The 22169-nt window shown below is 34.6% G+C and overlaps 1 protein-coding gene across 5 annotated transcripts in view; it reads right to left on the reverse strand.

Annotated features, from left to right (window-relative positions):
* Nucleotides 1–22169, reverse strand: part of CPLANE1 (ciliogenesis and planar polarity effector complex subunit 1) — a 63881-nt gene that overhangs the window by 5694 nt on the left and 36018 nt on the right. For 4 of the 5 annotated variants that reach the window (XM_080572854.1, XM_080572855.1, XM_080572857.1 and 1 more), the window contains 17 exons: nucleotides 21199–21281; nucleotides 19664–19732; nucleotides 17898–18090; nucleotides 17028–17315; nucleotides 16078–16830; nucleotides 15347–15513; nucleotides 14213–14339; nucleotides 13205–13259; nucleotides 11705–11809; nucleotides 11251–11343; nucleotides 10224–10336; nucleotides 9817–10015; nucleotides 9316–9557; nucleotides 7632–7725; nucleotides 6484–6642; nucleotides 4626–4659; nucleotides 1408–1573 (listed from right to left, as the gene is read on the reverse strand). In XM_080572854.1, coding sequence (XP_080428980.1) covers nucleotides 1408–1573; nucleotides 4626–4659; nucleotides 6484–6642; nucleotides 7632–7725; nucleotides 9316–9557; nucleotides 9817–10015; nucleotides 10224–10336; nucleotides 11251–11343; nucleotides 11705–11809; nucleotides 13205–13259; nucleotides 14213–14339; nucleotides 15347–15513; nucleotides 16078–16830; nucleotides 17028–17315; nucleotides 17898–18090; nucleotides 19664–19732; nucleotides 21199–21281 — 2940 coding nt within the window. The remainder of the gene's footprint in view (nucleotides 1–1407; nucleotides 1574–4625; nucleotides 4660–6483; nucleotides 6643–7631; nucleotides 7726–9315; nucleotides 9558–9816; nucleotides 10016–10223; nucleotides 10337–11250; nucleotides 11344–11704; nucleotides 11810–13204; nucleotides 13260–14212; nucleotides 14340–15346; nucleotides 15514–16077; nucleotides 16831–17027; nucleotides 17316–17897; nucleotides 18091–19663; nucleotides 19733–21198; nucleotides 21282–22169) is intronic. The other variant, XM_080572856.1, reaches the window with a different exon arrangement.

Here is a 22169-nt window from a genome sequence, read left to right on the forward strand (position 1 = left end):
AACTTCCAAGCTCTAAAAATACATTGAAAGCCAGCAGTCCCACATTCCATAGCTCATGCCTTAATCCTAAGATGTCATCACGGTCAGGCGCAAAATTTGTCCTTGCACTCAGCTTCCTAAAAATCAGTTATTTTTTTGAAAGTACTTAATTTAAAAAATCAGGACAGGGTTGCACTTTGTTCTGTTTGCTGGAGTACAATTTAAGAAAAAATAAACAAAGCTGAGACTTTGTCCATCTAATGAATTCAAGGGAAAAGTCTGTAACGGAAGCATCAAGTATATATTTACGGGTTGACTACACAGGAGAGGGAGAGAAGTACAGGTAAGCCAATGCACATTTTCTTTGTATCACTTCTTTTTATACAGGTACAAAAGAGAAGTCTGGGACAACTCTGATGAGATCTGCTATTGTTTCTAACAGTCAGTAGAAAATCATGTACTAAGGGGAAACCTTTGCATGTTACCTATTTGCTCCTCAGGAGTTAAACCTAGTATAGCTTCACCTGGAAAGAATTTACAACAAGTTTATCAGTAAAAAGTATGGGATACAATTGCTATTGCTAGGTCTCATCTCCTATAAACCTGGAGATTCCCCCTACTCAGTTGTGTCTTTTCAGGTCCTGAACGTATCTAGGTGACAAATGCTTATTTTATGACTTAATACAGATTGGAAAATTATTTCTGAACTACTTTTAACCTTTGTTTTTTTCAGTTATTGCCAGCACAGTGCAGCTCAGAAGAGATGCATCAGGCCATAAATGTGATTTTATTAATTAAAAAAATAAAAAATCTGGAAGGGAAGGAGTTGTTTTCTGAACCTGTATTGAAAACAGCCTTTGACAAAGAAAATTCATTAAGTACTTAAGATATTCTGACATTTCTGCTGACCCTCCATAATTGCACAAACATCTGTGTGTGTTAAGGACAAGGATGGCTGACCTCAATATTTTATCACTGTCTCACTGTCATAACAGATGTTACCTTCTGAACTCTGCTTTTTAAACTCATTGTGTTTTTTTTGTTTGTTTGTTTTTGTGGAGTGGTGGTGTATGAAACAAGACTTAAACATATCTTTGTAACTCCTGTAGCTCCCAGTCCCTAACAAAATACATCTTTTATCAGTGAATGTTACAGCTGTCTCCATTACAGTCAGGGGTCAACAAATCCTGAATCTTGACCTTGCAGTCAGGTCATAATTGCCACCATCATTACTGACGACTATGAGGAACACTGGTGAATTTGCTCACTGATCACTTCTAACATGCATACAGCCAGTTGCAATAAAATAAAACGTATACAAAAAGCAAAATTAAAATGGGAAAAAAATACTGACAGCCTTTATCTAACCTAATCTGAACAACTGTGCAATATATAACAGTTACTCTTCAAGATACCCGTTGTTCCTACCATATTCTTTCTTAAATTGAATGGATTACGCTCTTTCTGTCTTTGTTCATCAAGTTTCTTCACATATTCTCTCATTCTTTCCTTTTGCTTTCTTCTCATCCATGCTTGTATCTCTTTCTTCTCCTTTTCTGTTTTTTTAGAACGTCCAGAAGCAGAATCATGAATCCTGAAAGCACATGTGAATGAGAAATGACTTAGCATTTTCTTTAAATTGCAAACAATGACAGCCACACATGACAAAAAAATACTGCAATCCATTCAAAATTCTGACTCAATTCTGAAATTGCCCAGATGGGAAACTTTTCTGTAAAATTCTACTTCATATAAATACTGGTACGCAAGAAATTTCCAAGATGTTTCCTAAAACTTTTATTCTCTTTGTTAGTTGCATTCAGGTAATAGTGCTGAAACTGTTGAGGAGATGTTGACTATATCAAGGGTAGAGAGGCCTTGCAGACAGATCTTGACAAATTAGAGAGCTCGGCAATCCCCAACAATATGGAAGTTCAACAAGAGCAAGTGCCAGATTCTGTACCTGGGACAGGGCAGCAACCCTGGATGCATGTACAGACTGTGGGACGAAAGGCTGGAGAGCAGCCCTGCAGAAAGGGATCTGGGGGTTTTTGTCAACATCAAGTTGAACATGAGCCAGCAGTGTGCCCTGGCAGCCAAAAGGACCAAACATATCCAGGGGCGCATCAGGCACGGCACTGCTAGCCAGACAAGGGAAGGGATTGTCGTGCTTTGCTCTGTGCTGGTGCGGCCTCACCTCCTGTACTGTGCAAGTTTGGGTGCCACAATATAGGAAGGACATAAAACTGTTAGAGAGTGTCCAAAGGAGGGCTACAGAAATTGTGAAGGGTCTGGAGGGCAAGACGTACGGGAAAAGCTGAGGTCCCTGGGTTTGTCCATCTCAGAGCAGAGCAGGCTGAGGGGAGGCCTCATGGCGGCCTGCAGCTCCCTCACGAGGGGAGCGGAGGGGCAGGCGCTGAGCTCTGCTCTCTGGGGACAGCGACAGGACCCGAGGGAACGGCATGGGGCTGGGACAGGGGAGGGTCAGGCTGGGGGTTAGGGAAAGGTTCTGCACCCAGAGGGTGCTCGGGCACTGGGACAGGCTCCCCAGGGCAGTGGTCCCAGCACCAACTGCCAGAGTTCAAGAAATGTTTGGACATGTTGTCATCCTCAACAGCTGTAATTTTGCCTTGTAAGCAACTAATATTATAAACAGGAGTAGGAAAGAGCTGCAATTTCAATCTATATCAGGAAAGAACACAGCTGATTTTATAACTAATAGCTAGAAAGGCAGAGAAATCTCCAGCATGGAGGCAAGAATGACCAGCTCAAGTTCTGAAACTGCTCTGCCACTGTCAGGAAATTTTTATTTTGTCTATCAGAGCTGCTTTAGAAGGCTCCTGTCGTTGGCTGAGCTGATTCTGATGTCTGTAGAGACCTATGCTCCGGTTTATCACTTGCAGAAGGAACAAGTGAGTAGGAAGGAAATAATTGTAAAACCAAGAATTTTAAAAAATATGTAAAAATTGGCACTTTTGACAATAATGGATAGTAAAACAGTGGTCATTAAACAGTTCTATTACAAGTCCCATTGACACCAACTCAACTCACATGCTTGCTTCCATTGTTTACAGGGTGTATGCTATGAGAAGAATAACTGGGGTTAAAATTATTTGACCAACAGATAATGAAAAACAGACGTTATTACCTAGAGATTTTCTTAGCTGCCATTTTTGTAAAGCCCCGCTCCACTGGAGAGATGTCACCTTCTACTACAACACCACTAACGATGTCAGTAGCACCATTCAAATCAGTAATTTGCAAGGGATCTTCTAAAGAACTTAGGCAGCAGAAAAAATGTTACTGATTTGAAATAGAATATGCCTGTAAGAAAAGCTAAAATCCTTCCTATTACGCTCAAAATGAGAATACTCAGGTTGTTTTACCAGAATCCTTTAGACAATTTTCTTTCTCCTACATCTCACTGTGTTAGTGCAAACAAGGAATACATTGATAATGTGTATAGATGTGCTATTTTTAAAAAGTTACCAGCTATCACCTTAGCTTCACTGCCAGCATGTGCACTTTGCCAACTTTCTCCCTAAGGTGAACGGGGCAGAATGAGTGAGACCTGACTAACATCAGCAAAGACAGGTCTGAATAAACCATCAAGAAACATGATGGATCAAGAGACAGATTGCCTGACCTCCACATGGCTAGTCCAGAGGAGGCTAAAACTGGCAACTCAGAAATCCAGGAGCATGCTGAGATGAAGCTGTGGGATGCTATCTGTTTCAGGAACCCCAACTCTCAACTTCCAAACCCAACTCTCTAAGCAAGAATCAGTGTGAGTGGGAGAATGGTTTTACCTAAATTCTGCTCATTTCTATCATCTCTTTTAATCAGTTCCTTTCAATAAAAACTAAATCATACGTAGTTTACCATTACATGCTACAGTAAATTCAAAAGACTCCTTTGGGTAAAATCACCATGTACTAAAATTTATTGCCTCATACGCATCCTCCAGGTTATGCAATCACTCCCTAATCTGCATTCACAACACAGAACAAGCATTTTGACTTTAAATATTTATATAATAAACTAAGGCATTCGTTCTACTGCTATGCTTGAAGAAAAAATTGATAAAGGTAGGTAGGTAACTGAGCAAAATGACCAGGAAGAAAGGGAAGCCAGCTACTGTTTCCTACTGCAAAGCTGAATCTAGAAGATTAAAGAAGTTAGCAACAAAAAAATATGTATGTCAGCCCATTTTACCTAACGTGTAAGATCAACCCAGTTTTGAAATCTTCAGTATGATGCTTCACATTTTTGATACAGTAACTCTCCAAAAACTTTCTAGTGAGAGCTTGCCTCAATAGATGACTATTAGCAGCAGTTACATGCATTCATTCAAAACTATTTTGCAGATAGGAGGAATAATAAACATGCATAGACATTAGCAGCATCTACATTAACAGCTCTGTTACTTGCAACTAGAAAGCAACTTTCAATGCTTCTGTAGATTTCGTGTTAAACAAATGTAACAGGCACTGTTGATGTCAGAACAAATGCCTCAAACTAATTAACACAAAAGTTTTCATCCATTCTCAAATAAATGCCTAGATTTTTATGAGACAGTTCCACCTGGACAATTCCCTTATTGGTAGTAAACAAATTTTCAACAAAACCAGTGTCAAAATACATACCTATCATCACGTAGTTCTCCACTTATGAGAAAGCCTGAAACAGAAACATCCTTTGTTAATAAAAACCTTGCACTTGTACACAGGCTAATAACATATGTTAAACAGCCTGTGGGATAATATATATCAACCTGAATGTGCTGACATTAAAAATAAACTAATTACATACTTAGGCCTAATAACCTGTGTGAGAGCATGTCATCTACTACCAGATTAACAGACAGTCGTCAGAGAACATTTATTAATTTATTAACCTGACTGACAGAGGTAGTTTTGCTAGGAAGACAAGGTCACTATAGTAAGTTTTCAGCCCTGCCCCAATGAGGCTAATGAGTTCCAACTAATTGTACAACTTTTTATGGAAAATGAATGATTTCCACTTACTTTAAAAAGCCAGGGTAAGAACTGCTGGAATTCAAGAAATGTGGCTAAATAACAGCATGGATGTCTTGGAAGCAAGAACACTATCGCCTTCCTAAATTAACCTGTAATCTCTCAAAAAATTCCAATTGCAACTCAGAATCACCTAGAGTTTTCTTAGCTTGCAAGTAACAAGTTTATACTTAAAGAGGAAAACTAAAAATGTATTATTTTTTATAAAATGTGTGTGCCTGTGCACATCATTTGATATTTGATTCTGCTATATGCAGATATAGGAACCATGTTTAACTCTTTATTAAGAAAGATTGCTGCAAATGTGACAGTCAAATACATGTTTGTCTGTAAAAATATATATATAAATTTTAGAAGCTTGAAAACAAACAATACAGGCAACATTGAGATAAATATGACATCTTACACTTTTAAACATCAAGAATAGGGAGTACTGATTTTTACTCCTCCTCTAATGCTACTGTAGTCTTCAGACTTGCAAAAATCAACATACTGTCAGTTTGCAAAATGAAATGGGACCTCATAAGATAACGCTTTAGGACATAAACAGTAGTTACCATATAGTGATAAAAAAAAATCTCAGAATCACAGAATCATCTAGGTTGGAAGAGACCTCCAAGATCACCTAGTCCAACCTCTGACCTAACACTAGCAAGGCCTCCACTAAACCATAACACTAAGCTCAACATCTAAATGTCTTTTAAAGACCTCTAGGGATGGTGACTCAACCACTTCCCTGGGCAGCTTACTCCAATGCCTAACAACCCTTTCAGTAAAGAAGTTTTTCCTAATATCCAACCTAAAACTCTCCTAGCGCAACTTTAGCCCATTCCCCCTCGTCCTGTCACCAGGCATGTGGGAGAATAGACCAACCCCCACCTCGCTACAGCCTCCTTTAAGGTACCTGTACAGTGCGATAAGGTCGCCCCTAAAACATTTATTTTTCTGATGTGGGCTGGGTTTAATTGCAATTTCACCTCTCTCAAACACAGCAAGATGCCAGAGGTGATAAAGACAGCTTTGGGAGGAAAGTATGGGTGTTCTGTGGCACTGTGCCTATTTAGACTCAGGGTAACACTTAAGTAAATAACCACAAATCAGCACAGTGAAGGGTTTCTGAAACAGACCCAAAGTTATTCATTTTCTTTCAGTAACAGGGTGAAATCAAGTGCAAGGGTAGTGTACTGGCAAACTATCTTCATAAGTGGGGGATACTGCATTGCCAGGTGACATATAAACTCATTATCAATGAACATCCATGAAGCCTATTCTAAATACTGCAATTTAGAAAGGCTGGAAAATATGCTGACCAGAATAATAAATATCCACCAGAATAAAAATCCATGAACTGACGTTTATGAGCTCACTGGCGTTACATAACAGCAACAAGGAAGTACTACAAGAGGAAGAAAGGGATTGCTTATTTTTAAATGGAGGAAAAGGGAAAAGTAAACTTTAAAAATTATACCAGAAGATGACTTTATGCCACTGGGAAAGTTAGAAGCAGAGGCTGTAGAAGCAGAAGAGCACAATTCCAACGCAGTATAATTGGGTATAGGATGTTCAGGTCTTAAGCTCTCCTTTTCATCACCCCCATCTTCAGAAATCATGGCCCTGACATAGTGTTCTGATCCAATGAAAAAAAAAGTAATTAATACAGGCCAATGGAAAAAAAAAACACAATACAAAAACAATCACTCTTATATGTTAGTGGCATATTTATTTTGTGCGTCCAGCCTAAAACAATTCTAAGTTATAATTTTCAGCAGCTTAATACACTTACTGAGAGATCAGTCATACCTTCCTATGAAAGTGCTCTGTGAGAACTGCAATATATGTACCAGGCCTGCACATATGAACAAAAAGGCTAAACTACGAGTTACTTTGTGTGAGGCTAATGGACATCTTAAATATAATCTTATGTATAAATACAGATATAGCCACAATTTAGTTCTACCACTTGGCTTTGCATTAAGTTCATAAGTAGATTAGACTGTTTTGGTATGAATGTAAAATGGACCTGAAGCATGTACCCCTAACACATTCCTCCTTGGCACACTATAGTAGCTACAAGTAAATATGTAACATATAGTCAATTATTATATATATATATATAAAAAATATTCAGTGCATCAATCCTAGCAGCCAGTTGAGCTGATATAGGCTTTAAACTTAATCAGAAGATGTTATAACTAAATAGCCACCAAGAGTCATGTAAAAAGTATTTGCCTTATATACATAGGGAAAACTGAACAAATTTCATATCCTTTTATATCAGCAAACAAAGCCCTCAAAAGCACCATATTTCATTTTATGATACAACAGAAATATATATTATCTTTAAAATCCTATGCTTAGGTCCTGCATTATGGTTTTGGAAAAGATCAAAGTACACAAATGCTTTCAAATGTATTTACATTGAAGCAGTATCCATAATGTTACTCAAATTCTCTACCTTTGTTGTTTTTTTTCCTCTCGTATTTTTCTTTTCTTTTTTTTTTTTTTTTTCATATTTAGGTAACACTTTTCAGAATTGCATTAAACTTCACGGTTAAAAAAAAGTAAGTTTAAAATACAATCCAAAATTTACTCTCCTTCTGTTAACTGTACACATACCATCACCAATGATGCTAGCATCTTCAGAGAATGAAGGATGAGCATTAATGTCTGAATTGGCGGCCATTTCAAAATCTTCGATTATTTTCACTAGCTATAAATGCAACACAAAAACTAAGTAACAATATCAACTCCAAAGCATTTATGAGACTTACATAGCAGATATTCATGCAGTTTGCTTTAAATATTTTTTTTTTCCTCAGAATCTTATAAACATCAAGACTATAGTATCTCGAGTAGATTTATTTTGTCTAAAGAGTTTGATCTTCTGGAACATTGCTTTGAGAAAAAGATATGAACTGTATTATATTTGTGAATTTTTAATCCTGTTAATCACATTCTGTTTTATAAAAAGGTGAAGTTTCCTAACATATCTTATCTGAAAAACATAGAAATAAAAATATTTCCACATTCTTCGTAAGTCAGAAGTTTCCTGAAGTTGAAAAATAGTGAAAAATAAAACTGACTAACCTAGGTTGAGACATTCTACTGATCATTTTTACAAAGAACAAGTGTCAAAACTTATTTATAATATGTGAGAAATTGTTATAAAAGGAATCACTAATTGCCATGTACATGAGGCAAACAGGAAAAATCGCTGCATTTTCAAGGATCACGATTTGGCTAGATATTCAGAAAAAGTTTAAAAAACAAAATGCAATAAAATGCTGAAGTAAAGAAGACAAGCAAAGATGTTTTTCACCACACACTTAAAAATTAGCTTAGATGATCCCATGGAGGAAGGATAGAAGTGATTAAATAATCCAACTTAATGTAATAACTGTGTATAGGTGATACAATGAGGTCCTATATTTTGGTGACTATTTGGGAGAGCAAGCAATGGAGAGTATTTGTTTGAATTACTATACAAAAAAAAAAGATGCTGTGGAATTACAGAGTGATACTGAATTCATTCTGTATTAAGCCAGGTCTGATGTGCAAATAATTTTTTTTTTTACTCAATACATAAAATCAGAACCTACTGGCTCATGCTTAGAACGGTTACTCCCACTTTGCTTTAAATTTGATTAAGAAGTTGAAGTAGTTGAAGTAATATGAAGAAATAATTGCCAATATTCGCCACTTAGTATACACTTAAAGTCAGCCCCATCTGAAGTTTTAGTCAAATTAAAAACTAGATGTAGAATTAATAAGCCAGAGTCTGTTGAGAAGTTTTAACATCAGACTTTTGTCATGACCTAACAAACTTGTAATACTTGAATTACGTAAGATGATCTGAACACATTATGTCCAAAATGCATTTAATTTACATATCTATTTAGATTTATAAAGATGTTAAAAATGCAAATATTTGATTAAATCAATGGGAACATTTTCCAGAATTAGTCACATAATATTCTGCAGAGGCAAAACTTTGCCAAACCTTTGCCAAGGTGATCTCCAACTGAGCCCATAGTCTTGTGCTATTTTGCTTTCCCACTTATAGGGAAATTAAATATATTCAGCCAATAATATCACAATTCTGGCCAGCATTTGGATCACTGTAAGCAGTCATGTCTACCAACAAATACAGCACTAAATGGAAAAGAACAGTACTTTATTCTCACTCAATATATACTATGCAATTTTGAAATACATTATTTGAAAATTTAGATTTTGTCTTTAGTTAAATGAAATAAAAAGTAAACCATTTCAGACACAAGAGTTAGCAGTCTGAACTCACCATTTTGGTATTTCTGAAATCCTCTTCCATATTTTCTGTTATATTCTGCAGCATCTGTAATTGCATATCCATTTCTTGCTGCTTTGTGGAAAAGTGTTCTTTGCTAACTACTTTAGACAGCAGCCCTGAAGAAGGAAAAGTTCTGGCATCCTCATGTACTATGTTCCAAGTTACATTGTCTCTAGAAGAAAATGGTTTATCTTCCTTTTGCACTTGGCTTGACATATCTTTGGGATGATTGTCTAGAAGGAAAAGAGTGGATGAACATCATCAAGTGAAATGCAAACATTTAAGTACTGCAAATAATTAGGCATAGCTGTGCTATACATAGTATATTATAGCAGGCAGGAATCAGCACAAAAGTCAAATTTATAAATGTTTTGATGTATAAGAAAACAAGCAGGAGGTGATTTGGGAAAGGCTGAGTATTTTCTGTAGGGAGGCAAGATATTATAATAAAAATGCGTAGCTTTTTTTCTGATTAAAAATACAATGGTTTACCTTCCTTCTGTAGCAGCTCAGGTGGAATTGCATTAGTAACAGAAGCTGCCCTGTGGTGAAGTTCTGCAGTAGATGGAATTTCAAACTTCTCAATTTGCTCTGTAGTACCTATATCTTCTGCTGACTCAGGTATCATGGGTAAATCATTAAGGATGTCACTGCCTTCAATGTCAATCACACTGATATATTCATGTTCATTCTAAATAAGAGCAAGATAATGAAGAATTATACAGCATGTGTTTTGAGCAGTACATTTTAATCATTCCCTGTGTCTACTCTTCCCACTTTGAGTTGAGACTTCCTGTTTCAGAGACAAAATTACTACAATCTTCCCCACAGTATTACACAACTGAGATAAGACAAATGGTATATTTATAATTAAACCTTGTGTAAATTGGGCCACTAACCAAGTCAGGTGCATCAGGCAGAAAGGATGGTAAAGGTTTCTCCTTCACTTCACCAGGGAACCTCAGGTTTATATACATCTCTGGTGGTAATAACTCAGGGACATTAGATGATTCTATGGGAAATGAATAATAGTATTATATTTGCAGTAAAAGCCATGAAACTCTGGAAGACTATTTGGAAATAGGTCTGAGTTCTCTAAATGACAAGATAAGCTTTGATTAGCTTTTTTCTTAAATGAAAATAAAAAACATAAATCAATAGATTTCTTTAATGTTTGCTTCTAACAAAATTGATCACTAGTTATTTTTCATTTTGGTGATAAATTAGCAGAAAAATATTCAAAAGATTAAAATCAGAGTAACATGCTGCAGTATAAATTGCTATTCATTTCCAATTCTACCTTAAATGGTTAGAAAAAATCACTGTATCTTGACTTGATCCAAATAAATGACACTACTTAGCTAGAAAGACATCTAATTAGCTATTTGCAAAGTATGCTATGTAGTAAAATAATCTTCCAAATGGAACAATGCTGTTGAATTTTAAAAGAAATGAAAAATTTATATGTTTGTATGCTAGCATGAGGAAAATATTTAGGTAATTAATCTTATTTAGCACAATTTATCATGGATTTATGATTTTTGTGTGGGCAAAACACAAAACAAAATACATTATTTAGCCCAAAATAAAAATTACCTTCTACTTTGTATTCTACAAACTGAACTGAAATTTGACTGGAGTAAAATTTTGCAAGATTGAGCAGCACTAAAACCAATCTAAAACCTGTAAATATACCTCCTAATAAACAAATACAAAAGCATAGGTACATTGTACTAAAGAAGACACAGCCAAATGTTTCCTAAACAGGATTATAATTATTTAATGTTTGGTTGAAAGAAATAGGATAAATTAGAATCTTATCAATACCCTGCATTAAGCTAACTCCTATAAAAAACATGTTAAGATGGCAACATTTTTATAGACTTCCACAACAACAAATGAAATAGACAAAGCCTGAAGCCACACCTGGCATGTGAACAGATGTGGTTGACTCATTTTTTCGAACTTCAGAAACCTCAATTCCAGCACTGATTCCAACATCCTTATATGTTTTGAGCACTTGATAGGGAAAGAAAACAAAATGCATGAATCTAAGGAAGGACACTTATGGCATCATTTGAACTTATGTTTCTGATTTACCAGCTCATGATGAAAGCAAAGCTGGGGGGAAGAGGTAGGGAAGCGATTTCAATCAAATGTGAAACATTGTCTAAATATATTTAGATAAAGGCAATTAAAAAAGCTCTCAGAAAAAGTCACAGCAGAAGTGACTTACAGAAGCATGTGGAGTCCCTTACACAATTGCATTAGTAACATTTTTAACTATTTTAGCTAATATTGTTATTTACATTCCAATATCTTCTAGTTTAATACATTTTTTTGGTAATAAAACGTTAAAGCCCACACAGGTAGCACTTACCTGGATGGGTATTTGTACTTGCATCTTGAGTTTCTGCTGGCCTTTTTTTTGTAGAAGCCATGTAATGTAGATCTATTGGAGTAGTAATTGCTTCCTCCAGTTTGTCTAAAATGCAGTAACACACAATAGTTGCCTATTAGTGCATTAGTTAGAAATCTATAAAAGCAATGATTTTAGCTCAGAACTAGGGGACCCAATAGATTTTTCTTTGCACTTCTGATAGTCTTATCTCTACGTATACTTTATGAATGGTGTTAAGAAAAGTTTGTACTATCTGTCTTCTGCGAATATGTAACTGTTCCAAAACTTACAATGCTACACTGAATTAAAATCAAGGCTCAGTTTGGATGTGTAGTCTTTGAATATTTTAATATGCTGTGCAACAACCATTCGTTTCGTATTTCAAAAAGATGGAAATATTTATGACATGTATACCTTTATTTCTGATATTTTTAGAGCTTTGCAGGGCAGCATTTCTCTAAGGCCAAATTTCAGAGAATGGATTGCATTTTTTTCCCCTGGTAGGACTAAATATTGTGCCGAATTAATGTATTAGGAAGCAAATCTTCTTTCTATAGCCATAATCTTCTTTTTGCAAGCTAGAAATACTGTATACATTGAGTTTCCTTTAAATATAGGAGTCTTAAGTTTCATGTAATTAGAATATGCTGCCAAATAAAACTGGAAGAACCTTCTAAAACAAATGAAACATTTAGAACATAAAATCACTGTTTACAACATTCTGCTGATTAATTACATGAACAGAAATCACTGTGAGCAATAGTTACTAATATTCATACAGCATACTTTTACTCTTTCCTGCAGTCCATTGTTTATAGGCATAAATAAAACATTACCACTTATTTTCAAGAAAACTTAAAATACCTCTAGAATCTTCAGAAGAATTATTCTGAGATTACACATAGTCAGGAAGTATAGTGATAGGACAAGGGAGAATGGTTTTGAACTAAAGAGGGTAGATTTAGATTAGACATTAGGAAGAAATTCTTCACTCAGAGGGTGCTGAGGCACTGGAACAGGTTGCCCAGAGAAGCTGTGGATGCCCCATCCCTGGCAGTGCTCAAGGCCAGGCTGGCTGTGGCTTTGGGCAAGCTGGTCTGGTGGGAGGTGTTCGTGTCCATTTTGGGGTGTGTGTGTTAAACTAAATGATCTTTTATGTCCCTTCCAACCAAAGCCATTCTGTGATTCTGTACTTGGTATTAATCTTAAATTTGCCCTCTTTTCTCTCTACACCTATTCCCTAAAATTGACTAACCCAAAAGACGACTGAGTATCTATTGTGCACCTTGAAAGGATTTCCTAATTTTCTGGGGAAAGAACCCATAAATACACAATGTAGCTTGTATTTATAAAGACTACACAGTTTGACTTATTAACATTTTAATATTGACTTAATATAGAAATTTTCTTTGAAATCTAACAAACTTCTGTTCCTTGATTTTTGTAAGCACTCAAAGCATTACAAGTATTTATACTTGCCTACTGAAATGAAAACATTATCTTGAAGGTGAGAGGTAGATTTTGCTTCTTGATCCTAATAAAAGGAGAAAAAGAATTAACTTAAAAGATAGTTCCTGTCCCAATTAAAGGTTTTCTTGATGCTGTTAATTTTCCAATATACCTCCCCTGAGTAATGATTTTAACAAAATCATTGTAGCATACTTTTCTTACCCTCTTTTTTTTTTCTTCTGATCCATTCCTTTTTAGTGGAATTAAAGAGTATGCAAAATTCATTACCATATATACCTTTGGGGTGATCTGCAGTAATTGTGAGGTGACAGTAATATAAATTCCTCATTCTTCTTTGAGCATATGCTATCTCTGCTGTATCATAATTAACATCTCCTAGCCCTGGGGATGCTCTCCAGTTGCTGTGCTAAACAGAGAAGTCTTAAAGAAGGAATGTTATAGATGAGAAATAAAGCTTACTGTTCTGGGTACTGAAAAGCCTGGCTTTAAATCTGGTACTGGCAAGGATAACCCTCAAAGATATTAAAACATATTAAAAAAAGCTAGGTAAACAAACAGAAATGCATAAATTAAAACCCAGCTTGAGGAAGGTTTTTCTCTTCTCAGTGGCTTGGCTAAGACAGAAATGAGAATTCTTGCTCGCGATCTTGACTCTTCTATTGTCATCATTTAGCCTCACGTGAAAACAGTGGTGCCTGGGATATCTCTCCTGGAAGTACTGCTATGCTATTTTTTTTTTTTTTTGAAATTAGAGTTTGTGTGTATATTTAATTTTAAATGTCAAAATAACCCATTCTAAATAGGAAAGGTCATGTCCCAGGAAAAACAAAAACAACCTTGGAATACTTTTTCCATCACAAATTTGTTATTTACAGGAAATACAAATGAAAAATGTATACTGTTTCTAGGGGAGAGCCTGGAAGAAATATACATGATTGTTTTAGTTTAGTTTCCTTTGTCTTTATTTTCTGTTAATATTTGAATGGAAAAAGGCAAAGAAAAAACATTTTTCTATACCCCAGTGTCTGATTCAACAACCATCACTGTATCATTAATACTGATAATGGAGTCATCTGGATGGAAGGACACAGTTGGTTTCTTCTTTTCCTCCTCTTTCATTTGTTTTTCATCACGCCTCTTTTGTCTGCCAACATATTAATTACAAATAAAAATAAGAACCACACTGTAATAATAGGAATATCTGTAATTTTCTAAGAAATATTACTATTTAGAAATACACACTGAAATAAAGGTGGAGAAGATAAATACTACTGCTGCACAGAGTTCAAAGTATGACTTTCCCTACCAGAAATCTACCTGAAATCATTGCAAGAACTCAGAAACATTCAACAGTTAGACCAAAATCTGTTAAAGGTGCTATAAGCTAGTCATACCAAATATTACACACTGGATAATATTAAGTACCTACATTTTGTGTATAATAATAATAAAAAATCATTACAAAACAAAATGTCTGTAATGAAACTCTAAGAAATATTCCAGCAAGAAACAAACCTCTGTTATTACTCAAGCTATCTAATGAACTATTTTACTTAAAAAGTTGCAATTGTCTTTGGTATCTGATGAGTAGATTATAAGACAACTGTAGCCTTAAGAATTTCAACTGATAATATCAAAACTACTAAAATTCTAAACTGCAGCTGCAGTTACCTACGTATTGGTTGTTTTTCACCTTAGTGTGAAACATTCATCTTAGAGTCTGTTTCCAACTACCAGAGTTAAAAGCATCATAATCAGAAGCAACCATTCTGTTCTAGATGCAATGATGCCATTAACTCTTTCAGGGAAGGCACAGATCTGTGAAATGTGTGGTATCTATTGACATTATAAAAGAAGTGAACAGTAAGTTACATGCAACTTAAACTAACTGTTGTAATTGCTTGTGAAGTCAATTAACAAAGTATAAATCAAATTTCAAAATTCATGAATAAGACAGCTTGTAAAACAAAATAAAATATCCCTTCAGCTGGAATTTTCCTGGCCACTGTCTGGAGTCATAATCAGAGCCTGTATCTTAATTTTTATTAAAACAGTATAACCTTTTCCTTCTTGAAGATTATAACTAACAATAATGATACGCAATACAGACAGTCTTTCAAAATTAAGACCCACTTTAAAAGTTTGGCTTGCCTTTTTCTACTGTTCTGCACATCTCTTGGTTCAAATGGTTCAATATCAGTTTTTAGTAACTGGATAGGTTCGGTTTGGCCCTGTCCATAGAATGTACTGGTCAAAGTATGATGGTGGTGGCGCTGCTCAAATGCAATGACATCTTGAAGTGGAATGAGTTTTGGCACCTGGAAGTGTTCAGAGATAAGCAAAAATGAAACAATGATAAAGGAATCAGGGAGAAACCCAGTTATCCTGAATGAACTGAACAGGTCCTGTTTGGGATTTCAGTTATATAAACACAACTCAATTTATGGAGTGAAAATGTGATGTTAAACAGAACCAGAGGTAACATGTACATGTGTAAACTATTTCCAGAAAGTAACCTAAAAGACACAAATTTTCTCCACAGCATGTATTTCACTAATATTTTCATTGCTAATGTCTCTGGTTGAGGATGAAGGTAGGAAGTGTGCAATGAGGACAAAGACTGAAGAAGCAGATTTCAAGGAAAAGCATTTACTTTCAGATGGAATGATGAGCGTATGAGATTCTGTCAGAACATCTTTCAAAATATCAGGTTCTCAATATCTGTAAGACAAGGTTTTCTTCCCAAGCCTTTTAGCACTATGTTTCTGCCCGTACAAAAGAACTGCTGTAATCTGGAAACATTAATTTATTTTTGATTAATTAGAAACCATGAAACTGCAAAAGACCTGCAACTTAGAAAAATCTATTATTAAATCTAGTACCTTCTTTTTTTGAAGTAAATTGGCGTGAAGCAGTGATATTCCTGTGTGCTGGAATGTTTCTCTGCACTCAGTCTCCTTTGTTACAGGTTTAACAGGTATTAAAGCAGTTGTGATTGGCTGTCCTATAACTGGCGGAAGTCTAGGTACTGGGTCAAGCTGCAAGTGCAATAGTGGAATACCACCCAGGTTCTGGGTGATCATTGTATTATTGCCCACTTTTACATTACCAGAGAACTGCTGCTGACATGATACTTCTTGCTGCTCTTCATACTGATTTGTATTTAGGTGTTTGGGAGGTGGCTCATGCACAGTTTCTGCCCACCTTTTCTCTTCCTCATGTATTTGCCTTGGGATCTCAGGGTCAGATCTACTCATACTTAAATGTGCTGTTGACTTGTTCTTTCTTGACGTGCATGATGACTGATGGTTCCATAAAGAATCTGATGAATTCCAGGCTTCTCGTGGTGTTCGGGGTGGTCTACCAAAAGCTGATGACATCTCTAGTGGATATAAAAATGCTGGTTTGGAATGATAACCTGATTCAAGTTTAAGCAAAGGAAATTCATTTGAGTAATTCAGGGTTTTTGCAATAGGGATAAGCCTGGGTGTTTTCTGAACATCTGAGGAAGGAGCTAGGAGATGAACTTGTTTAACAGGGGCTGAAGAATGCAAATCTTGAGATGGTGGCATAAATCCTGTCTCTCTGCTGTGGCTTTCTAGTCGGCTTAAAGAAACATACATATCCAGATGATTCTAAAAGCAAAGAAAAAAGCATTTAAAAGTACCCCGAAATAGCGGCCATGCATTATGTATGGACAGAAATGGTATATATATATATATTTTTTTTTTGTCTACTGCCATCACTACAAAAAGATTTAGTAATTTAACAGGACAGATAACATATCAGATATACAGAACTGTCTTCATAAATGACGCACTGATTTACTTACTCTTATGTTGCCATTGTTGCTTTCATCTCTTAAACTATCCCTTGGTTGAAAATCTGAGCTCTTTTGATCAGATTTCCCTTTATCTTCTTGAGTGGGCAGTTCAGTTTTTAGAAAACCGTTAGGAGAACATGAAGATCTTCCAGAGCCATTTCCTTTTGCCCTGTGTACAGTCTGGCTTCCTTCCAGGTGAACAGATTGATGCTGTTGTAAAATTTGTTGCAAATTTGGCAAGTTGGCATAGGATGACTGGACTATTTGCATTAAACTCATGAAGTTGATTTGCTGTAGCTGGATAGACACACGCACACACACAAAATTAATGCTAAAAAAAAACTTTAACAGGGATCTTGGCAAAAATAACACCTTTACGCTATGTTCTAACTGTTCACTATCTTGTTAATATAGGTGTCAAAATAAACAATATCTGTAAGTTTCAATGATGATTCATTCGCATGATACTTTATTGAACAGGACTATACCTGCCACAGAAAGGTTATGCTAAACCCAGACAAATTCCTTCACTTCTTTTCTGAAGTTTAGGTTAAGTTTACATGGAATTCTTTGAATGTACTAACAAAAATTAATTTCTAGCACAGCCACAAAGTTATTGCAGTTTCAGAATCTTTCCTAACCTATGCAATTATGTGAACTAGAACGCACTCTGAGCTTTATTATATTACTCATTTTCTTGAGTCAAAAACAAACAAAAAAAATAACCCTCAAATAAGTTTTCACAGTAGCTACCTGGAACTGGAAATCTTGCCTTTTTTTTTTTTTTTAAAGGGAACAAATACCTTAAAACAGTAACTATTCCCATTGTTTGATAAAATTTTATACTGTGAAAACCATTTTCAGTATTTAGATGCTCACCTGAACTAACTTAAACATTTCATCTTGAAGCATCTGCCTGACAGTTTCTGTTGTGTTTTGTTTCTCTTCTGTAGGGAGTTCTTTCTTGATGTCTTGCTTTTTTGCACATATGGAAGTATTGGAGACAACGCTTGATGTACTTGACATACCAGCCAGAGAAGGCTGACTATGACTTACAGAAACCTCTACATTACTAAAGAACAGAACAAAAAAACCAAAACTGTTAGAAACACTCATAGTTCAGAACCTATGCTAGGTTTTCTTAAATCAATCCAGAACATTTTTAAAAAATCATTATTTTTCTAAAGCATAATTAATTTATAGTAAAGAATTTAACAATTAATACTGCCCAATCTTCGTTAGAGAGCACATACGACTTTTTTTTCCTAATGCTTCCTAATATAATGAGTCAAAAAACAGTAGTAAAGACATAAGATTTACCTGATTCTTAGTCACAGGGTTATCTGAAACATTAACTTTGCTAGAGATACAGGCAGAAGATAATACTGTGACAGAAAATGGGTTTGTTAATCATAAAACCAAAAAGGTGAGAGAAAATGGAGAAGGACATTATTAACCAAAATGTGAGAGATGGCAGATCTACTTTCATTTAAATGATTAAATGTGCTTTTATCTATCTGGAATTAAAGCCAACAACAAAATTGCAGATAAGAAAACAATTAAAATAGCATGCACCAAATGATACAATATAGTTAGTTTTCCAATTACTCACAGAGATAATTAGATCTTATAGAAGGTAAAGACTTAAGTAGATTAAGTACTTAAATGAAGTAGAGAAGGTTAGGATTTACATGACATTAAAAAGAAAGTGAGGGGCTTCATCCATATCATCAGAATTTAACCCACAACACAACTCTTTCTTTCTCAACTATCTCGACTGCTGTCTTTGGTAGGGGTACTCTGAAGGACTTCTCACAACTGAACAGGATGGCATCCAAGAATATCAAGAAATAAAACCGAAGTGTAAAGCACTTGTTAAGAAGTAATATTGAAAAGGTTTTGGATATGTAATAGGTGTGAAAAGGCAAAGGAAATGTCTTCTTTTGGAAGACAATTGGAATGTATAACCATAGTATGAAATCCTGAAGTTGGAGAAAGCTTTTTAATTAAAAAAAAAAAAAAAAGTCATGAAAAACTTAAAATGGAAATGAAACTAGAGACAGAAAACAGAATACAAAGGGATGTGTACATCTGATCTTCCTGTAAGCTGAAATAATTCATACAGGACTATTCTAGAAACAAAAGCTGACTATTGATGCCTTTTCCCACTTACAACATTCTCCATGTTTACATGCATAAGCATAAACCTAATACTTCTATTTAGCAGTTGACGAAGGACATGCATGTTTTCATCACTTAACAAAAATATATATTTATAATACTATTGTTCATGTTTTATGTAATATATCTATAGTAGTCTTATAGAATCACTATAATATAATAACAATAATAATAATAAAATATTCTGTCCATAACCAAAAGAAAAAGAGTATCGCTTCTTGTGAAACCTGGTACCTCTGAACTGCTACTTTAGTATGTTTGATTTATGTGATATTCTGGAAAAAAATGTAAGAGTATGTGATCCTCAAGGATTATGGCATAAAACATTTCAGGAAAGGCTACTCAGTACTACAGTTTGCAGGAATAAATACTTTGTAATCAAATCTACACATGTTACTTGAGGCTGATAATTTAATAGGCATAGTCTATTATTAACTGTATAAAACATTATAGGTTTTTCTTACCCAGGAACTTCTGAATCTTGTTCTAAAGAGAATGATTTAGAAATGGTGCTAGTAGCTACCTCAGTTGTGCTAAAAGAAATTTTAAAAGAAAGTATTGTAAATACTACAATACTACAATAATGTGCTGCTTATTTTTATTTCATATACACACACTTTTGTATATATGCATATATATATATAAAATTAAAAATATATATATAAAATTATACCTCTAAGCCATGATCAGAGCTATACTGAACTGCATTGCTTCAAATACTGCATTATGCTGCAATTTGAGCTGGCAAATATTGACATTCATGCTTTGTCTCCCTAGCAATCAGAAACTGACTCAAACAAAAGCACTGAAAAAGTTCTGGCTGTTCGCACAAACAGCAGGCAAAAACTAAGTTGATCTGATTTGACAAAAGAAGAGAAAATCCTATTTAAGCAATATTGTTAATATGATTACAACCTGTATTCCTAAAAAAGAAAAGCCAGCATCACAAGGAACCTTTGAGAAGCATCTTATGTGCAGTTATTCTTGAAATTGTATTCTCAGATTTTCTAAAGTTAGGCCATTTTATAGTTGTTAACAAACATTACAAACAGAGTAGTATTGATTTATATGACATTATAATTAAGATTTAAAAAAATATTAAGACATTTAGGCACTGTATATCAGAGACAAAGGTTTCATTATAAACAAATTTGGTGGATTTATAAAGAAAGATACTCAAAATAATAAAAACAGGTAGATAATTTTCCCTCATTAAATGAAAAAATCTCAAAACACCAATATTTCTCATGATTAACAAAAAAATGTTGTGCTTATAGAAGGCTTCTTCCCTTCAGAGAAATCAAACTAAGTAGTAAACAACTCAAACTGATGACGTGACAGTCAAATTTATGAACTGTTTCCATAATTTTATGTACATTATATTTTAAATGTAGATATATTTTAAAATTTACATGTAGCTTACATGAAATTTTAAAAATGCCAAAACGATGCAAATTTCTTGAGTTTTTAAGTTGTGCAAAATGTCTCCCTCCCTTTCTCAAGAGCTAATGTGCTTATCATCCACAACCATTTTTATCTCACCTTCTCCCTCCTAGACACCAATCTCTCTTTCTTCTAAATTGTGTTACAATTTAGCTGTTAAATTTCTTAAAATAAACAGCAGTGTTTAATCCAAAGCCACTGCCCCTAGTTTGGAGATGGAAGAAAAACTGAAGGCTTTTCCAGCTATTATTTCCAGCTATTCTCCAGTTATGTACTTTGTCCGGAAATAAAATACTACTCCTTCCCACAAATCATGCCTCTATTACTTGTTCATTACTAAACTAACCACTCATCCACCTAGCACTTTGTTTATGTGAAATGCCTGTGTATGTGGAATAGAACATAACTGAATGTTTTTTTCAGGTTATGACTTTGTTGCTATAAGGAACAAGAACCCATTAAGACTTGACTGAATTCGACAATTAACAAAACTACTTTAAATTTTTTAAACAAAGTTAAAAGGGAAATAAAAACAAAACAAAACAAAATCTCTCACGCATTATGTTTAGACTTTCCTTCCTTTGCTTTTTCCACCTTTTGATCGTCCTGTAGACTATCTACATCTGAAATGGAGACGTGCTGGAATATAAAAAGATGCATCTGAACATGTCAATTTTTATATTCCCCTTCTGAGTCAATGAATTCTTATTTTATTAGCCTAAGGCAAATACACTTTTGATTACTCAGCCACTACAGCTCAGAAATATGGAGATATCTTAATGATTCATGCAGATTTTTTTTTCCAAGTCAGTATTACGAGTTTTTATTTTCAAATTCATATCCACATATAGCACTGTGTAAATGAAGTCTTGCACCTCCTAGGTAAGAATGAAAATAGGTAAACAACCCTTATATATGCAAACTATTCATAAACTAAGAAATTGAAATCTAGAGTACTTCCAGAGACTACGCTTATGCTGTTGCAATTCACATTTCAACATAGTAGTCTTTAGCCTATTTCAAAGGCTAGAGAACTATGACTGAAGATGATGCATAAGAACAAGGTTTATTTACAGATCTAAACCAAGTTTTCAGACATCAACAAACAAAACACACACCTTTATACATGTAATTTAAAAGCAGGCAGGCAAGCAAACAAGTCACAGAGTTTTTAGTTAGTCACCCTGTGACAGCTTCAAAGTCAGTACAAATTTTTAAAGAAAAAAGTTGTTAATACAGCTAGCTATTGTAAAGAAAATACATGTAAAATTCTATAAGCCAGAAGACTTTTTTTTTTTAGTTTTGTATATGTATGTGTACATGAAAAATTGTATATATTTATATATAGTTTTATGCGTATATAATTATATATCTGTTTATGTAGGCATACACACATTTAGCATTACAAGCATAAAATCGGTTTTAAAAAGTGCTTACAGCAGATATTGTTTTACTACTGTTTAATTACTTGTGACTTTCATTATTGATTTAGTTAAGGAAATTTTTCACTGATTCCAAATCCTTTAG

This window comes from Anser brachyrhynchus, assembly GCF_964034855.1.
Source record: "Anser brachyrhynchus genome assembly, chromosome: Z".
Lineage (NCBI taxonomy): Eukaryota > Metazoa > Chordata > Aves > Anseriformes > Anatidae > Anser > Anser brachyrhynchus.